The sequence below is a fragment of the Bidens hawaiensis genome, unplaced genomic scaffold (assembly GCF_021521415.1).
Source record: "Bidens hawaiensis isolate Kalapana, Puna unplaced genomic scaffold, B.hawaiensis_p1.1 tig00020045_1, whole genome shotgun sequence".
Taxonomy (NCBI): domain Eukaryota; kingdom Viridiplantae; phylum Streptophyta; class Magnoliopsida; order Asterales; family Asteraceae; genus Bidens; species Bidens hawaiensis.
Window position 1 is genome coordinate 227633 of NW_027493053.1, and position 19251 is coordinate 246883.

Here is a 19251-nt window from a genome sequence, read left to right on the forward strand (position 1 = left end):
ACAAATGAAAAACAACTATATATCATAATTTGATGCTGACATGAAACAAATCATATCACCCTCTTGATATATACATTGCCAATTCCTAAAAGAATAATTTTGTCAAAGCTACAAGTTTGTTGATCCCCCGTAGTTTTATAACCAAAAATAATCTCATACATCTTCACAAAGTTTGATAGAATATTATATTTAACCAATAAAAAAGTCATAATATCAAATATACTCGTTTATTAAAACAACCCTTATATATTCACCTTTTTTTAACGACCAACAAAAGCATTTCATTAATACTCAAAAATACACAACACCAAAACAAAGGAAAAAAAGGAAACTAACATACAATCAAACCCCATCGAACTAAAGACATTACAAACAAAAGCCACACCAATTCTTCTAAAAAAGTCCACCTTTTTTTCTTCCTATTCTTGATCCAAAAAAAGCCCAAGCACCAAGCTTGAAACCTAAATCGGTGTCACGGAGTGCACCAACGCTCCTCCTTTTCAACAAACACCAATTCGTAATCAAAATAGGGCTATGAAAACTATAATAATTATTTATAAAAAGATAATAGTTTAATAATTATTTAAAAATATTACATCTATAATATATATAAATGAAAACCAAAAAATCCTACATATCGTAATGTGGTCGCTCCCCCTTTCTATGGAAGCCACCAGATTTCTTGATTTTTAAATGGAGGTCTCTCATTGATTTAACCCAGATTCATTGGTATGGGTTTTACCAAAACCAGATAGCTCTTAAACGGGTTGTAACATCTCATTAAATTAAAAATTAATCTTACAAATTATTTGATATGAAAATCCTATAAAATAGGAATATACTGAAATTTAATATATAATTTAAAAAGAAAAGATATTATTTATAATTAATAAACAATTTTATAGTAAAAACATAAGCGGGTCATTGGTCACAAAGTCCAGATAGCTTTTAAACGGGTTATAACATATCATTTATTTATGAAACCCTTTCATCATCTAACCCTAAGTATATTATTAACTTTCTTACAATAAAGAAAATTAAAATCCAAAAAATAAGTATTAAAAAACAAAAAATGTAAAACAACAATTCTCTCAAACCATCATATTGCTTTATTTGTAAATGAAGACTTATCACGCATTTGACCCGAATTCACGGGTAAATGTCTCACCAAACTCAGATGGCTCTTAAACGGGTTATAACATCTAATTATATTAAAAATTAATCTCATCAAATATTTGATATGAAAATCCTATAAAATATAGATATACTAAAACTTAATATCTTATTTTATTTAAAAAAAGATATTATTTATAATTAAAAAACAATTTTATAATAAAGAAAATAAACGGTTAATGGGTATCACCAAACCCAGATAGCTTTTAAACCGGATTATAACATATCATTTATTTGTGAAACCATTTTATGATCAAACCTTAAGTATATTAGTTATTAACTTTCTTACGATAAATAAAATTAAAATCCAAATATATATATATATATATATATATAATAAATATTAAAAACGAATAATGTAAAACAACCAACGTAATACGGGGGATAAAATATAGTATAAAATATTATAAATAAGCAAATTTGGTTTTGATTTTAATCGGGTAAATAAATTATTACGCAATCAAAGTGGAAAACAAACCATACCATACCGACCTAAATTTTAGTTCAAAACCCAAAACCATGTGTCTGTAACACTGTAACCCGTACGTAATGACAATATTATATTCAACAATCAACATAGCTTAAAGTTAAAATTAATTGATAATAATCATCTTCCTATTGAAGTTAAAGTTAATATCACTCAAAGCCAAAGGTTTGGCGCTCACACCACCACCTAAGCAATAATAATAAAATATCTTACCACTCAAGTTTTAAACAAAACCTCTCTCACCGTCGGCGAGATCTGACATCCAAACAGAAATTTGTAATCTGTATGCTATCGATAGAATGGAGATTGATTCAGCAGCGATTAGTCGGTGCTCTGTAGACCACCGGAAGATCTACAGCGACTGGTTCACTGTTGCCGATTCAGGTCTCGTTATTCGTTGTTTGATTTAGCAGCTTTTGTATTGATTTTTGTATTGATTTGGTTTTTATTGTTTGGTTACAGATGGTGATGGACGTCTTACTGGTGCCGATGCTACTAATTTCTTCGTCATGTCTAATTTAGCTCGCCAGGATCTCAAGCAGGTTTGTGTTTGTGCCCTATTTTGTTTTTTTTGTGTTGAAAGGAACTGTGAGTTGTTGATAAGTGATAACCCTAGCTTCTATAGTTACCTTTGATTTGCATGTGATTGATTAGTGTTAACTGCTAAGTTGTGCGTGCTGTTGTGAAACATAGCATAGGTTTTTGTGTTTTTGGTTATTGAGTTATTGACTCGTTGTTCTACTAAAGTTAGCTGCTATTTAACAAGTGTGCGGGTTTATTTGTGTTGAAAGAACTGCAGGCAAGTTTGGAATTTTATCGATAGTATTTTTTAACAAGTTTTATTCGATAAGTTAGTTGCTATATAACAAGTGCTTGTTTATTTGTATTAAAAGAACTGCAGGCAAGTTTGGGATTTTTATCGTTTATTTGTGTTATTTTTGTGCTAATTCTGCACTTTCTATAATGACACTAAGAGCATACGCCTAAATACTTGATTAAGTGTTAGTGCATAGATAGTAGATAGGATTACCCTTTTAACGAAGTGAAATTAGATGGCACTATATTGTAGCAAATAAGTAGTGACACACAAACATCTTCTTTGAATATAATTGAAAAATGATCACCTATGGGAACTTGGGAAGACTCTGATATCCTCTTTGCAAGATCTGATGTTTTTTTGTCGGATTGCTATTGAAGTCTGAAATTGCTTTTATATGTAACAAAAAGCATCTGCTCATGTGTTCAATATTAGAAGGATAAACACCCATCTAGTTTACCTAACAGCAGAAGCAATGCCAGTAAGAAAGTAGGTCAGAGTCATAGATCATGCAATCTTCTTTATCAACCAACACCATTAGAATGTGATTCAGTATATTTAGTATTCACATAAGAACACACCACAAGTGAACCATAATGGTTCCTGGTATGTCCTCCAGACTCCAGTGGTGCGCCTATAAGGATTCATTTGCATCGATATTAGTGTTATTTTGACAACTATTAAGTGGTAGATGAATTATGGGCACTATAGATGAATCTACAGTTTCTTGAAATCAAGGATCTTTGATAGGCTTGACAAAGCAGTAATGGCCTACCTAAAATTCTAAAGCTATTCTAACTGTAAGTCTGTAACTACATGATAGAAACATTAGTTATAAAAGGTGGATTGACTATCTAAAAATTCAGAATTTGCAAAGTATTCTACTGTTCTATGACATTCTTTTATTCTTTTATGTATATACTACTTTTTCTCATAATTAGCCAATTGTTTTTCTACTTTTGAATCCTAAATTCCTAACTTATTTATCTTTCCCACCTGTTTATATGAATACATAAGGTGTGGGCAATTGCGGACTCTAAACGACAAGGCTTTCTTGGCATTAAAGAGTTTATTACTGCAATGCAGGTAATTTGCTGCCTTTAACATTATATATATTTTTTAATTACACTTGTCATTTCTATACACATGACCTTTGGTGTATTTGGTAATTGCTGCTGATTTCTATGGCACAAGCAGGACATGCAATTAGTAATGACCTCTTAAACTCTGAAGGTAGGCAATGCAGTCACATTTTTTTCTCATTACAATAAAATTTTAATGTGCATTATTTACATTTGATTGGTTTTCTTAATACTGAATTTTTACAACGCAGTTGATTTTGAAAATCTGAAACCACCGGTGATGGACGGTCTGGATGTCTTACTAGCAGTATGTATACCCTCCTCTCATTTAACGAAAAAAGAGCATTAGGGTCACTATGAGCCTAGAAACTAAATATTTTTATTGAAAGCCTAACTTGCTTATCAATATATGTAGAGGAAAAGACGTCCAAAAAATGATTCTGAATCAAATGGTAATGATTTTTGCTGCTATAATTATTATTTAAAAAATTGTCTCTACTTTTTGATCTTCACGCTCAACATTGATTTAGGTAATTCACAGCAGTCACCACCCTCAGCATCAGCTAGTTGGTTTACTTCATCAAAATCTGCAAAGAAGGTATGTGCTATGACCTTTTTTTTATTATTTTTCTCACCATGTAGAATAAGGTTTAAAAATGTGGAAATCAGATTAATACTGTGTTCAACACATAGAAACACATATATGATGCTTTTTTTAAGAGCATCTTATCCTGGTCCTAGATGCAACAGAGTCTTCTAGCATAATATGCATCATGCAAAATAAGCTTACGCATTTCAATACTTCAGATCTATCATTAGCCGTTAATGTTACAAGCTATCTTCACATTATCATACACTCATTATTGTAGCTGCTTCTAAACTTTATGTCTTCATTCCATACTGTTTATGCTTGCTTAGGTTCCCTTAACAGCTGTTACATCAATCATTGATGGCCTGAAGAAGCTGTACATTCAGAAGCTGAAACCTTTAGAAGTCACATATCAGTTTAATGATTTTGTTTCCCCCTTATTGGTAAGTTGTTTTAATCTGTGTGTTTCGTATACAGTTTCCTCATTTGAATTATGACCACCTATGGTTTGTTTACATGTTAACGTTTCTTGTTCTGTTTCTAGACAAACAGCGATTTTGATGCCAAACCAATGGTAATGCTTTTAGGTCAATACTCAACAGGAAAAACAACGTTCATTAAACATTTGCTTAGAAGTAGTTATCCAGGCAAGTTCTTCTCTCATTCCATTCTTTCTGCCTCACTATTATCACATGTTTAGTTATTATCAATTTTTTATAACAGGAGCTCATATTGGACCTGAGCCTACCACAGATAGATTTGTTGTTGTTATGGTATGCCTTGAATTTTCCTTTTACTTTCTTGGTATGATCACATCGCTTGTATTCATCTGTGGGTGTGTTGGATTGCGAATATTTTGTTTTTGAATATCTTTTAATAAATTTTATGGGATATGATACACATCAAATGTAGCATGTAAAGAATCTTTGTTGCTCATGAAAAAAAGCAATTAAGTAGTAAGCTCGTCTTCGAGAAAAACAAAATTTAACTGCACATTATATTTGAAAAACAAAAAACTCAAACCATGTTTTAATAAGTCCCATCTTCAACCATAATTCTTATGCTCATACTTGATATAATCATATAAGAGTACTGCTGTGACCTATGGCTTTTACTAAAGTTAAACAGTTGAGAGCTTTTTTTGGTTGAAAATGTTTTTGATAGCTGTATGCAAATCTCAAAACTTCAGTTATTGCATAATAACTGCTTCGTTTAAATCTCAAGTCTCAGAAACATTGTTTTATCCTGCTTCTTTTTCTTTATATTTATTTTTCTTGTCATCTATACAACAAATTTTTGATGGCAGACAAACTTATTGTCAGTTTTTGTAGCACAACAGTAGAGACTAAAACTTCAGTTTTTATTTGTTGTTTCTATAGAACGGACCTGATGAAAGAAGTATTCCAGGAAATACTGTTGCTGTTCAAGCAGACATGCCGTACAGCGGTCTAACTAACTTTGGAACAGCATTTCTGTCAAAGTTCGAGTGCTCTCAAATGCCACATCCTGTTAGTTTACTTGCCAAAACTTATCTGTGTTCAATTTAATCATTATTTCTTCATGCTAAACCATATTCTTTGTTTTCTTGAATGAAAGCTGCTGGAGCATATTACATTTGTTGATACTCCTGGAGTATTATCAGGAGAAAAACAAAGAACTCAAAGAAGCTATGACTTCACAGGTGTCACATCTTGGTTTGCAGCCAAGTGTGACCTAATATTGCTTCTCTTTGATCCTCATAAACTTGATATTAGCGATGAGTTTAAACGTGTTATATCTTCCCTAAGAGGAAACGATGACAAAATACGTGTGGTATTGAACAAGGCTGATCAAGTTGACACCCAACAAGTAAGAGATAATTTTTAATATTAAATATATCAATGACCTTAAACGGACCTAGTTATTGTGTTGCTTACACGTGTTTTTCTATATTGTAGCTTATGAGGGTGTATGGAGCCCTAATGTGGTCACTTGGTAAAGTCCTGAACACTCCTGAGGTTATGTGCGTATACATCGGGTATTCTCATCTAATTCTTTTTCTTAATGTTCTGCAAATACTCAACCCGCTAAACAAATGTCAACATTGATTCACAGTTCTTTAATTTGATAGTTAAATATTCACTACCACCTTCTTTTGATTTTGATAGGAATTTAATTTGTTAAATTTACTCTAATATTTGCCTTGCCTTTTATTTATACATCTTAAAAAGCTGCAAATCTCAATTGGGCACTGATTATCAGTTCATCACACTTGAATCAATAATAATAAGCTCGGAGGGGAAGTTCCAACCTATTGTAAAACATAGGGGGACTGAATTCTAAACATAGCACTAAAGTTCATATAAATTCATATGTAATGTGCAACACGTGATAGATTTGTATATAACAAATCTATCATGTTTGCTTCTTTTTTTTGTATGTTTTGTACCATTAAAACATTCAAATGGCTTAGCATAAAAGTTTCTTCACACTTAATAATTTAATGTCCTGTGTTTTTTTAGATTTTTGGATTATAATTTGCTTGTATTGTTTGAAACTTATGGCGTATTTCTTAATTCTTATATGTCGACAGCTCTTTTAATGACAAACCCATAAATTCGGTTACTGCTGGGCCAATTGGGACAGAGCTGTTTGAGAAAGAACAGGAAGATCTTCTTAGTGACTTAAAGGACATACCTAAGAAGGCTTGCGACCGCAGAGTGAGTTTTATTTTTATTGCATTTTTCTTGTTTTCATTTGGAAGGTCCCATCTCTTTCTTCATGAAGTTGGGCCCCACAATGAAAATGTGGGGGCACACCAATCAATACCAGTTTGCAAGTTAATACTTAAATCCTAATAAGGTATTGGTTGTTCCCCCTTTTGTCTAGAACTCTAAAAGTATTAAAATTATAAATTACTATTGATCCATTTGACTCGTTAAAGATTAAAATAAAAAACACATCGATCCGTAACGGGCTGGAAGTACCTTCTCTAAGCACAAGGGATTCTAATTATATATACAATCATATATTGTTTGTTCAATCTTATTTACAGATCAACGAATTTGTGAAACGAGCAAGAGCAGCCAAGATTCATGCTTACATCATCAGCCACCTGAAGAAAGAGATGCCGGCCATGATGGGTAAGGCTAAAGCTCAGCAGAAGCTCATCGATAACCTGCAAGACGTTTTTGCAAAGGTTCGTCTCTATCTTTATACATATAAATGTTTTTTTAGAACCAATCTTATGTTGAGAATTGTGAGAACCGCTTTTAACCCTTGTACTTTTTGTTATGTAAATTGACTAGAATGCATGTGGATTTCAATATGTTATTTATTTTAAGAAAACATGGTATTAATATATTACATGCCCATTGTTATACTTTTAAAATAGGAAAATTAGGAACACAGATAAAATCAAAATAGTGTTAATGGCTTTATTTTATCTGCTTTTCTAATTAGCTTTTCTAATTAGGACTGCTTTTCTCATGGGAACTTTATATAAATATGTTTATGCAGTTCTCCATAGGACACTGGTTGTGAAATAAGCACACCCCTATATATATGCTTGTGTGTTTATTGGCTTTTGCAAACAGGTCCAAAGGGAGCACCACTTGCCAGCGGGAGACTTTCCATTTGTTGAAAGCTTCAGGGAGAGATTGAGCGGTTACAACCTGGACAAATTTGAGAAACTGAAGCCGAAATTGATCCAAACAGTGGATGATATGCTCGGTTATGACATTCCTGACCTTTTGAAGAACTTCAGTAATCCGTATGACTAAAGCGGTTTGTCAATCGTATTACTTGTAATGTGCTGTGTGTATGATGGCAATAGGAAAGCATTGTTTGCTGATACGAGTATGCGTATTGTTATATTAGCTGTTAAAAGTGTTTTGATAGCTGATTCTTGTAATATATTTTAAAGTCGTAAATTTGAATTTTGAAGTTACGAGGTTTGTTATCTCGATGAGTAATCCAAAAACATGAAGATGACTTGATATCTCCCACCAATTTGCTTAATGCAAGAGGTTTGTTGTTAAAAGTGATGTCGTTTTGAGCCTTCCATAACATCCAAAAAGTAACAGCCAACACCGCTTGGACCGCCTCACCTTTTCTTTTTCCCATCCTCTGTATGGTTTTGCACTTTCTGGCATCTGATTTTAAGATATTTGCAGGATAGAAGTTTATGCATGATTCAGTTTTTGCTAAACTTGCATATCTAAGAATAATCTAATTTGCTTTCTTAAGTATCTAGTGAAATGGTTATAGTTTCTAATCATGTATCAAAGTTGTTTTACATGACAGACTAGAAAACTTTTTGAAAATTCACCTAAAATGAAATTACATTTTTACTGCGTTTTACAACATTGTTTGATATTGTTTGCACTTTGTACAATATATTTCCTTAAACTGTATTAACAAAATTTGTTGAAAAGTTTATTTTATTTTTTGAAATTTAAGGACAAATTTATAAAATTCTGAGCACGATTATCACAAAAGTTAATACTATCCCTATTTTTTCTAAAATATCAGACTAAGTGTTGTGGGCGATGGATTGAGAGCGCCAACCATGCCACCTCACCCGTTAATCCACCACCAAACCACAACACCTACCAAGTGCCAACCTTGTTGCCCTCTACCCGTCAATCATTTTTTCTTGTTTTTTTAAAATATCTAGTTAAACCACAAGCTGATTATCAAAAATCTGTTCTAATTTTTAAGAGATAGTGCTCATTATTTAACGTTTTGCTTTTAAAGCATGTCACATGGGTTCATGTTCAAAAGCTTACACAGCACATGGGTGCATGTTACCTTTGTCTTTTAAGACCTGACATATTTTGTCAATTTTAGACAATTCTTTTTTAGCCATACCAGAACACAAATCTTCAGGAATTGGTCAAGTCTTAATTAAAAGTGTTGGTTAGTTAAACCCTGCTAAGTAACACCTAATGACGCGAGGCTTTAACTAAACAAAACCATATAAAAGTTTCAAGATCAAGTCTTAAATTAATCAACGAGTGTTTGATATGTAAATTGGCTAAGGCAAATAATAACCAGACGCTTGCTTCTCTTCTTGGACGGCAAAGTTAAAACCGGCCGGTATATAACCATCAAAGCCTTCGTCAAAATCTCTGGTATGATTCCGAAAAATATTCTCCACTTAACTGTCACAACTGCTTAATTAATTCATTTTACTGCTGTAAAATCCTCTTGTTGTTCATATAATATAACTATGTTTTTTGATTCATTAGATTGTAATATACTAGTATGTGATACGTGCACAGTCGTATTCTAATCAGGGTTAATTTGTGATTGTTCATTCATGGGTTTACATTGTAAGAATAGATTAGAGTTAAAACCAAATGCACACCAGGTGTTCGATGAAATGCCCCACAGAAATGCATTCCACTATTTGCCGAACCTTGTCGATAAATATAATTTTTTACCGTGTTTGGACTAAAAATATGCAATGCTAGTTTCTTGTTACGATAACTATGAGCACTTGCTGCTGTGAATTGTGTTTTTGTTTTAATATTTTTTAATTTGAACAGTGATAATGTTACCGCCAAGGATTAAGAAGGTTGTCACTGATAACCCCAAGAAACTTGCAACTTTGATCGATCTTGTTAACTTGCCTTCGACACTTAGAGAGTTTGTTGGACGGTCCCAAAGTTCGCAACTAGGTTTTTTTAAACATGTGTGGTCCTACATAAAAGACAACAATCTCCAGGTATGTACTAATCTTATCAATTTAGTTTTGTTGTCGCATTCCAAATTCCAATCAGCCGATGTCCCAATGGTTGTTATGTGACTTATGTCCAAGGCTTGATGCAAAACTACTATCGAGCCGGGGGTCTCACCGGAAGCAGCCTTTCTATTCCTACGGGGTAGAGATAAGGCTGTCTACATCTTACCCTCTAGCTTTGCTATTGGTGGGATTTACTGAGTATGATGATGATGATTTATTGTCATATTGCACCTTAGCGTTTGGAGCCAAAAGTTGACACTCTTGAGATGCAAGGTGCAAATAGTGAAATAATCGCCACAAAATGTTTTAAAGATTGAGCTTTCAATCTGTAGTTTTGAATATATATGGACCTTGTCAAACTTAAGATTAACAGTTTCCATCTGTTTGGAAGTTAACCACATGCTTGCCATTCACTAGCTAAACGATTGGAGGACCCCTTGCTGGGTTTAGGGGCAGCGCCTTTAAATGGCATGCATAACAAACATGATTCGAGTTATCATTGATTACGGTTTATGAGCACTAGTGAAACCCTTTTTTTTAACAACAAAGCTAAAGCCCAACCAAACAACGTCGTGCTAAAACTTAAACGTTAAAACCTAAACATAAAGTTCAACCTTTTGTGTAGTTTTTTGTTTTTGTTTTTTTTGTTAATCATTACTAATGCATATGCTGCTATTTCTGTAATTCAGGATCCAAACAACAAAAATATAGTAAATTGTGATGCAAAACTGAAGAGTATTCTGTTGGGAAAAACTCAGGTGGAGCTAGCTGAACTTCCCAGGCTAATCAAGCTGCATTTTCCCAAGGTGCAGAAGTGATTCCATTATCTGAGATTCGTACATTTGCCAGTTCACATTATGCAATAGACTGTTTGATTTATCATTGTATAACTACCAGGTTTTAATTGCTCTAAATAACACTGTACGGAACAATTTTCTTTGAGAATATAGATATAGATTATAGCCATATAGGTTTTCCCTTTGATACAAAACTGATTGCAATGAAGTGTGTGCTAAACAAGTTTACATAAAAATAACAGAATATTTCATACCGGGTTATGGAGTTGCAAGATCAACTTAAATTAGGAAGCTTAGATTTGTTTTAAACCACATGTTTGATGGTTCCTTTAAAATAGATTCCACTTCTCTGTTCAGACAATGTGTTGTCTCATGGAGTCAGGGTAAATCAATCGGTACATCAGTCGTAGATATTGCTGGTGATGAAGTCATGTGCCTGATGTAGGCTTGTATTACTTTCATTTTGGACACTCTTAACTTGTTGCGAACCTCTTATCACGGACACATTTTAACTCCTCGTCAAACTCTCATCAAGAGTGCAAGCGTCTAACATACGTGTGTGAAAGTTAGTATTATATTTTCAACTGCATTTCCAACAATAACAATCTAATCAACCAATAACTCAATCTCGAATTATCAGTTTTGTAATTGGTGTCTTTTTAAATCTCTCATTCTCCATCAACAAACTTGCTTATACAGTATTTAGTTAGAGATTAGAGTAACATGATAAGAATCAATAGTTGGAAGTAATAAAATAAACTTGTTTAAAATGAAAAGATGACGAGTGAAAATTATTTTCCCTTATTGTGATTATTTTGATTTGACACTTTTAACACAAAAAATTTTAATGCGATTGAAGTAAAAAAAAAAAAAGACACTTGTGCTTGGGTTGGCCCGTTTATTAAACATGCCATATTCAAGTTGCCCTGCTTAATAAACAAGTTATATTACCGACCCAAAACCTATTTATTTTCATGTCGTGTCACGAGTAACCACCAAGAGTTACACGGCAATTTGGTTAAAAAATAAGACCATATAAATGAAAGAGAAATGTGTTCTTGCAATTTGCCAAGCATTTGCCAAAACTGTACCACAACATCCATCTATAACAAAATTCCAAAAATAATAAAATACATTTCATCACTAACTGAAAACATACACCTTTATTCTTCAATCATCATTATTGCCTTCCTTTTTCATTGGATCAGAACTCATTACTCTTAAATTCTTTCTGTACTGAGGAGACGTTAATCTCCTTTCTAATGGCGTTTTCCTCTTGCTAACAACAAACCGATTAACCCCTTTGCGCATTGGCATGATTGAAGGAAAATCTTCATCAGGAATTTGACTCAGCTCAGATATATCTTTAATTTGTGCAACACGTTTGAACCACCTTTCCGCTTTGGCCTCTTCTGACATGTCTAACGGGTCGGGTTCTGTCACTGCTGACCCCTCAAGACTCTTTCCTGTCCACCCAACTTTTCCGTTCATGCTTTCTGGTGCTTTTTGACTCACGTATGAGGTCTCACGTTTAGTCTCGTTTATTCTAAACTGGTTTCTTGTTTCTTGCACAAGATTTTGATCAAAACTGGCATTACTTGGATTCCTGTAAGGATTTTCATTTATTGGTTTTATGGTTGAATGTGTGCTATTGGGTTGCTCTTGGTTATCTTTTCTGGCAAAATGGTTAGGTGGAAATGGAACAAAGCCGCCAGTACTTCCTTTATTATCTATAACTCGGTTTTCCTCTTTATGTATAGGGGTAACTTGGGGAATATCATGTGAAATTTCATTTTTTGAGTCGGTGACACCATGCAATTCCTTTACTTTCTTGAACCATCTTTGTGTTTTATCTTCTTTATCACAATCTGGAGTATGCTTACTCGAAACATAACCCGAGTTGCTTCCGTGTAATGGAGCTGTGTCGGGTCGGCTACACTCACATTTCAAGCACACCGTGTTTTTTCGGTAATTAAAGAAATTGCATCTGAAAAAGAAGATGAACGGCATTGCTTCAGATCTAAAACAAGGGTTTTATAACCTGTAAATGTAGGGTTTGAAGTGATTTTTACCGAGGGCAATCCCATTCCCCATCAGTCTTTTCTCTCTGTGGTCTTGTCTCTTCACATTCAAGGCATTTTGTGTTCCTTGCAAAGTTCATGAAATTGCATCTGCTCGAAACATGGAAATCATAAATGTTCATAAAATTTATGTTAAATGGGTCGTGTTCGGGGTTGGTGGGTCAAACCCGACACGTGCCAGAGAAATTTGACACAATCGACATGAACTCAAACACGACAGTATTATTTGCGAGTTGACATGAGCACAATCCGCTTAATCCATTTTTTTGCACACATATACTCTAAACTACAAATTTTCTAAACAAAAAAATACAAATGTATAAGAAATAATTACAATTAAAACAACAAAACCTACTGCTCATTTGTGGTTTTATCTTTTAAATTTTGGCATAAACTAGTCGACCGGTTTAAGTTATGACATAAAGCACATCTTTTTAGAAAAGTTTTAAAAATAAACAGGTTAAGCTGGTCAAGGTCGGCTTGAACACGACCTGTTTAGCTAAAAGTGTTCACGGGTTAGACCTGAAACTGATCCGAACCCATCTACGCTAACTCAAACCGCAAATTTTCATGTTATGCTCATGTCATCGGTTAGATTCAATTATCCAAGTACTCAAAAGAAAGTTGGTTAGCGTAAATGAATCAAAACAAGAATTGCAACTTACTTTAGGCATATCCAATCACCCCTCTTCATTGTAATATTCGGTCCAAGATTTCTTGGCGTTTGTTCATACTGCTCTGATACCCGGCCTCTATTGGCAAGATTAACGATCTCTTGCAACATGCTTCTCACAGATGATTCAATAGCCTTATTAAAGTTTCTTTGAGGATTGTTTGCATAACTCAAAATATACTTCATCAAGTCTACTGATGTTGCTTCATTCGATCCCTGTCTTCAGTTTAACATAACAAACGAGATCACATAAAAACCCGAATATGCTCTATGATCATAGTTATACATATTCAATGAAGCATACAAACTGTATAAGAAGGTAACCTGTAAGAAAGACCTCATTCTTCTCTCGGTTTCACCCGCACTTTTGAACAGTAATGGATATCCGTTGTTGATCATCACTTCAATATCCTTCATTGGAAGCCACCTGAAAAAAGATTCAGTTTTTGCAATTAGCTTAGGAGCATATGAACTAGTAATTTAGGGTTTATAACCAGGGGTGCAAACGAACTGAGCCGTTTGATGAAAAGCTCGAAACAAGCTGACCCTTATCAAGCCTAAGCCTCAAATAAAGCTTGTTTAGTTATCGAGCCCGTGATCAAGCCTTGTATGGGAATATCGTTTAGGTTCGCCGAACCTTAATGAGCCTGTTGTATTTTTAAGTTTTAACTCTTATGAGCTTCTATGCATTAATTTCACACTGCACAGCCGAGCTAGAGCCTAGACTCATTAAGGTTTTTCTCAAAATGTATAAAAATAATTTAAAACGTACACAAATTAACATATTTTAGAAAAACCGATCCCGAACCAAGCTCGAGCTTGAGAAAACTGACTCACCCGAGCTATAGAAAAAGAGCTCCCTCCTAATTCAAAACGAGCTAAGCTCAAGCCTCGGGTGTACACCGGTAATGTATAACTAAAGGTAGAAAAGATTCGTATTGCATACCCTAAAATTTCCGGTCTATGACGAGCAAACGCCAAACACGAATTAGCAGCAGCTGCAAATTCCTTGGATAAACTCCCATTCTCCACAAACTCATCCTCAATAATATTATTATGATTTTCGTTATAGTAGCCTGCAAAAGTTAGGGTTTCAAGTAGGTGAGACCACTCCGGCCAAGGATGAGACGGCGGAGCACGGTGGCCGTTGACGGAATTATTATTATTATTTTGGTGGAACCCATAATTAGTTCCTCCGGAGTAAAACCTTGCAGTCGGATTAGGGCGGGTGGGGGCAGTGAATGGGAAGAAGGTAATAATATTAATATTGTGGCGGCGAGCTAAGCGGAGGAGATTGATGGGGAGTTGGTGGTGAAGTAGAGATGAAAAGACTAGTAGTCTTGATGATGCTCCAGCCATTTGGTTTGAAGATTGAGATTCGCCGGAGATGAGGCTCCGGTCGTTAACCTAAAACAAAGCAAACCCAGTCGCTGACTAATTATTGGCCCATAACATCAATGTAGGGTATGGTACTAAAACCCGGTTCTACGACCCTAAATTTATTATGTTTGGCTTATTTTATTACATGGACTAATACAATGTTATTGGTTTGAAGATTGAGATGAGGCTCCGGTCGTTAACCTAAAACAAAGCAAACCCAGTCGCTGACTAATTATTGGCCCATAACATCAACAAGCCCACTTTGCAAAGATTAATGGGCCGAAATTACATTTTCATATTTATGCACTTATGTTTGGACATCCACTAACCTGTTCTGGGCTTCTGGCTACAAATTGGTTTAAGAAGAAAAATGTGCAACTAGATTCAGTCCGGGTCTAAAACCAGTTTTAGTCTCCAAGTGCAAACCCGTATATGAACTGCGAGTCTGGGTCGAGCTGGAAACCGGTTTACCGGTGGGTTATGTATGTACTTATGGAGGACGTGAGCTGACCTTAAAGACTGTCCTCAACGGGGGTGACCCAACTAGCCAAATCATATGTTGAGCCTAAATTGAGGGTGTGGGGTTCTTTAAGTAGGCATTTTATTAATAAAATAAAAACAAACTACAAGGTTAGTTAGTTTAAACATGAACCAAATTACTCAAATCAGTTTCGTGGTTTTGAAAAATTCAAAACGGACCGACTTGAGGAACCCATATTACAGTTTACACACAAACGTGTAAATATATACATTATACATAATATTTTGGGTCATGTAAATGGACATTTGTTAATTGATTGTAGTCAATTAGGCCTTAAACGTAAAATCCAAACTTCTTTGTTGATCTATTTTATGATGTAGTGGACATTTGTAAACTTCTTAAACTATAAACTTTTTTAGTTTTTCGTTACTGGTTTAGATATTAGGGATAGAAAACAGAAGTTGATGGCCAGAGGCCTCAAGTTTGAATATCACTTTAGCCTTTAGGCTTCGAAATATATATGCTGAGTGGCCCATATCACCCTAACCACCCCATATCATTTTTTTCTTCCTTTAACATCTCAAGTTTATAATGGAAAAATGGAAGACCGGATTAAAACAACCAAAACAAAGTAGGAAATGTCGGTGGCGATGTTGCTATATAGCATTTGTGCACTTGATTAATACAATCTAGTGATGTTGCACAAACCATTCACTTATCTATATAAGATTAGCTACAGAAATCCTGCCAAAGTGTTGTTCAATGCATGTTCTGCAACTATGAAGTTCGTCTTCTCGGATGGGTGAAACGAATCCCAAAATACATACTTATTAGCAATGTCACATGTGAATGGGTTAAATTTGTTGCACAAGTAACTCATTTCATATCTTCCTGTTGCACAGCATGCTCGCTCTCCAACCACAAACCCTGAGATAGTTTGCACTTGATCATCAATACATTCTAAACTGTTGAACACACGTATAGTATAATAATCGTCAAAGTTAAAGAATAACTTACCAAAAGAACTTGGATTATTGATGATATCATTGAGAATGGTATAAATGTCTGAGTAGACCCATTGTATGCCACCCAACTCCTGGTTCATATTTGTGACCAATTGCTGCAACTTCATATTGTACTCCGAGCCACATAATTGTATTTATCTATACATATCAAGTAATGTTTGGTTCTTTCTAATGGCAAACAACCCATTGGAGGAAGCCCGGCTATGGATATTTTACGCGCTCCTAGATTATATAAATCTGTGATGAAGTTTCTGGCTTTCACTAAAAGAAAATTCTCATATTCGTCAACGGAATAAGCCATTCGTCTAAGTGGAAGTGCATAATAGTTTTTGATGAAATCATTTGTTCCTAGACTTATAAGGTAAAGTGCTTCAGTTAATACTTTGGTAGCTTCTGCACCTCCAAATTCAATCATCATTTTGTTCTGGTATTCCTTGAAGTATTCGAGCTGCCTCCATAGCGGTATGACCGACTGCAATTACTTTCTGACTATAAGTTATGTGTTTTCTTTAGAGATGGTAAAATGGCTGGTTCGAGCGGGTGGATAAATGGTCAAAACAGCTTCATGTTAATCTGCTCTTTGTGATAGAGTGACAAAACATTTTTTTTATCTAAAATTTATTTAAACTTTCTTATAAGTAATTGGTGTGACACAAATGATTGCATAAAGTATATGATTTTATTGATAATCTTCTTCTTAGGAATAAAGATACTTAGTAGAGCTATGCTAAAAAGTATATTATACCTAAAAAGTGTAAGAAGTCATCAGAAGACACCACGTGCCTCAGGAAATTCCGGGAGCAATAAAACACGTTGATGCACCGTCAAAAAAAACTTGTGCTGATGCTCGTGAAAAGAAAACGCGCTGATCGTTATAATTTCCTTTTTACACTTTTTATGCAAAAGTTTTCTTTTTAGTAGAAACTTTCACTAAGATAATTAGAAAGTGTTATACATTAAAAGTACATTTTGCATGACTTTTTGCCTAACCTGCTTTCTTTTAAGCTGTCAGAGATAATACACAACGTCTAATCGACACGTTCATGATCAAATATGTCAAAATTGTCACTTATAATTTAATTGTTAATGAGTAAATAAAGTCATTTATTAGCTTCACTAAGATACCAAACCTTGAAGTTCTAATGAGATTGGAGACTATAACAATATAAGAATGGGAGTATGTTGACCAACTTAACATGAACGTTTGACCATTATTCAACCCGGTATCCCACACGGCCACACTAAGTACCAATTTGACCCGCTACCTAACCTGCCCATTGCCACATATTAAAAAAGTTAAAAACTTACCATAATTGCAGAGGTAAGATTATCATAACCGGTTCCAGCAGAAGCAAAACTGACTCCTTTTGCAAAATCTGCTATACCATAATGCGGGTCCAAGTAGGCAGGTATTAGAGACCTGATTCCGAACCCCTCGGAGATAAAATCCGTTGCGATCCGCCCATTAGAAAAGCAACCCGTGGGTCGGGCATCAAAGAAGTCACAGCCATAGGGCTGAAAATTACTCTTGGCAATAGTAGCCATTTGATTATTGTTACCAGGATCCACAGAAGAGTCTCCGAACACGATAATCGAGGTTACTTTCGCTTGAAGTTGAATTATTATTAAATGAGCCAGAAAACAACCAAATAACAACAAAGGTATGCCTTTTATTCCTGCCATTAATTGTTGCAAATAGGCAAATATTATTACAAATGAAGCTGGTTGATTGAGTTTTTAAAGATGGAAATGAGATTGATAAGGTTTTTGTATCAAATGTTGCATTAATGTTGTTTACGTGTCATTTTGTTTTGTGGGGCAAAAGTATACCTTTAGATACTGATTTTGTGGCTTTTATGATTCTTTAAGAAATGAGATAATGTAGGGTGGCAGAATCTGTGGGTGTATCACATGTTTCACTTGAATCTTGTTCTTGAAGTTTCAGAGGAATCTATGTTGTAACGGAAAACATTTTCATTAAATCAGCTGATATTGAATGTTGGCAGCTGATGTTGAATGTCAGTATTAAATATTATCTGGCTATGAAAACCCAAAAAATAAAAACAAAGAACCCAAAAAAATAAACGTATTGTCGTATCAAAAAATAAATTCGTTAACACCCAAATGCAACAAATTAGCATAATTAAAATTATTAAAAAAAACAACCGTGCTGCGTTGGCAGACTCAATCGGTATCCAGTTATGGCACCGAAACTAAACCAAAAAGTAAATTCGTCAACGTTCAAATACAACAAATTAACATATTTATAATAAAAAAACAATGCAAACATTTTAAAACAAAACAAAAATCACGGCAAACAAACAAGGAAAAAACGAACCTCACTCAATTCAGCCTAGAGGTGCACAAATCAGGTATTTTAAGAAACCGGAATCGGGTAGGAACCGGTTCCGAGTATAGTCGGGTATTTCACCGGGTTCTCCGGGAGGTTTCAGGTAGGGTCGGGTTTTGACCGGGTATTTCCGGTTTTGGTTTCGGCAGTTCCGGGTATGACTCCAAGAAGAAATCCAATACCAGGTCGTACCCGTGGATCGGATATGGGTAGAAACTGGTTCCGGGTCGGGTCCAAAACCGGGTATTCTGTGCACCTCTAATTCAGCCCATATCCCTCTCTCTCTATAAACTTCTCTCTAGACTATATAAATGCAAGCATAAATCATGTAAATATAATACTGACTTGACCGTCAGATAAAGTCCCGAGACTATGGTCCATAGTCTCAGGACCTCGGGTTATCTCATGTACTTCCTCCATCACAGTCTCAACCGGAAAAAAAACCCATTTAACACAACCGAACAATTTGTCAACCAAACCGAATCACAAAACCCGACCCAACCGAATAACAACAAACCAAACTGATCTTTGCAACCACACATACATTCTTGAAGACAATGGTTATTCCTTCACATGTTAAATAAATAT

At 34.6% G+C, this 19251-nt stretch overlaps 3 protein-coding genes and 1 pseudogene across 3 annotated transcripts; 2 read left to right on the top strand and 2 right to left on the bottom strand.

The window, feature by feature from the left end:
• Positions 1–1943: 1943 nt before the first annotated feature.
• On the top strand, positions 1944–7981 carry LOC143559841 (EH domain-containing protein 1-like). Its single transcript, XM_077048300.1, has 16 exons — positions 1944–2044; positions 2123–2202; positions 3495–3562; positions 3652–3710; positions 3811–3866; positions 3975–4011; positions 4090–4157; positions 4478–4591; positions 4693–4795; positions 4872–4921; positions 5528–5656; positions 5745–5996; positions 6086–6165; positions 6721–6847; positions 7183–7326; positions 7724–7981. The coding sequence occupies exons 1-16, from the start codon at positions 1960–1962 to the stop codon at positions 7907–7909; spliced, it is 1638 nt and encodes a 545-aa protein (XP_076904415.1). The 5' UTR covers positions 1944–1959; the 3' UTR covers positions 7910–7981.
• A 1703-nt stretch (positions 7982–9684) lies between these two features.
• LOC143559840 (upstream activation factor subunit UAF30-like) lies at positions 9685–10826 on the top strand. The gene is made up of 2 exons (XM_077048299.1): positions 9685–9858; positions 10566–10826. The coding sequence occupies exons 1-2, from the start codon at positions 9685–9687 to the stop codon at positions 10692–10694; spliced, it is 303 nt and encodes a 100-aa protein (XP_076904414.1). The 3' UTR covers positions 10695–10826.
• A 932-nt stretch (positions 10827–11758) lies between these two features.
• LOC143559839 (zinc finger protein VAR3, chloroplastic-like) lies at positions 11759–14832 on the bottom strand. Its single transcript, XM_077048298.1, has 5 exons — positions 14374–14832; positions 13752–13854; positions 13420–13643; positions 12746–12844; positions 11759–12660 (listed from the first exon to the last, which is right to left on the bottom strand). The coding sequence occupies exons 1-5, from the start codon at positions 14784–14786 to the stop codon at positions 11844–11846; spliced, it is 1656 nt and encodes a 551-aa protein (XP_076904413.1). The 5' UTR covers positions 14787–14832; the 3' UTR covers positions 11759–11843.
• A 999-nt stretch (positions 14833–15831) lies between these two features.
• On the bottom strand, positions 15832–17996 carry LOC143559845 (GDSL esterase/lipase At4g26790 pseudogene; annotated as a pseudogene).
• Between the last annotated feature and the right edge of the window lie 1255 nt (positions 17997–19251).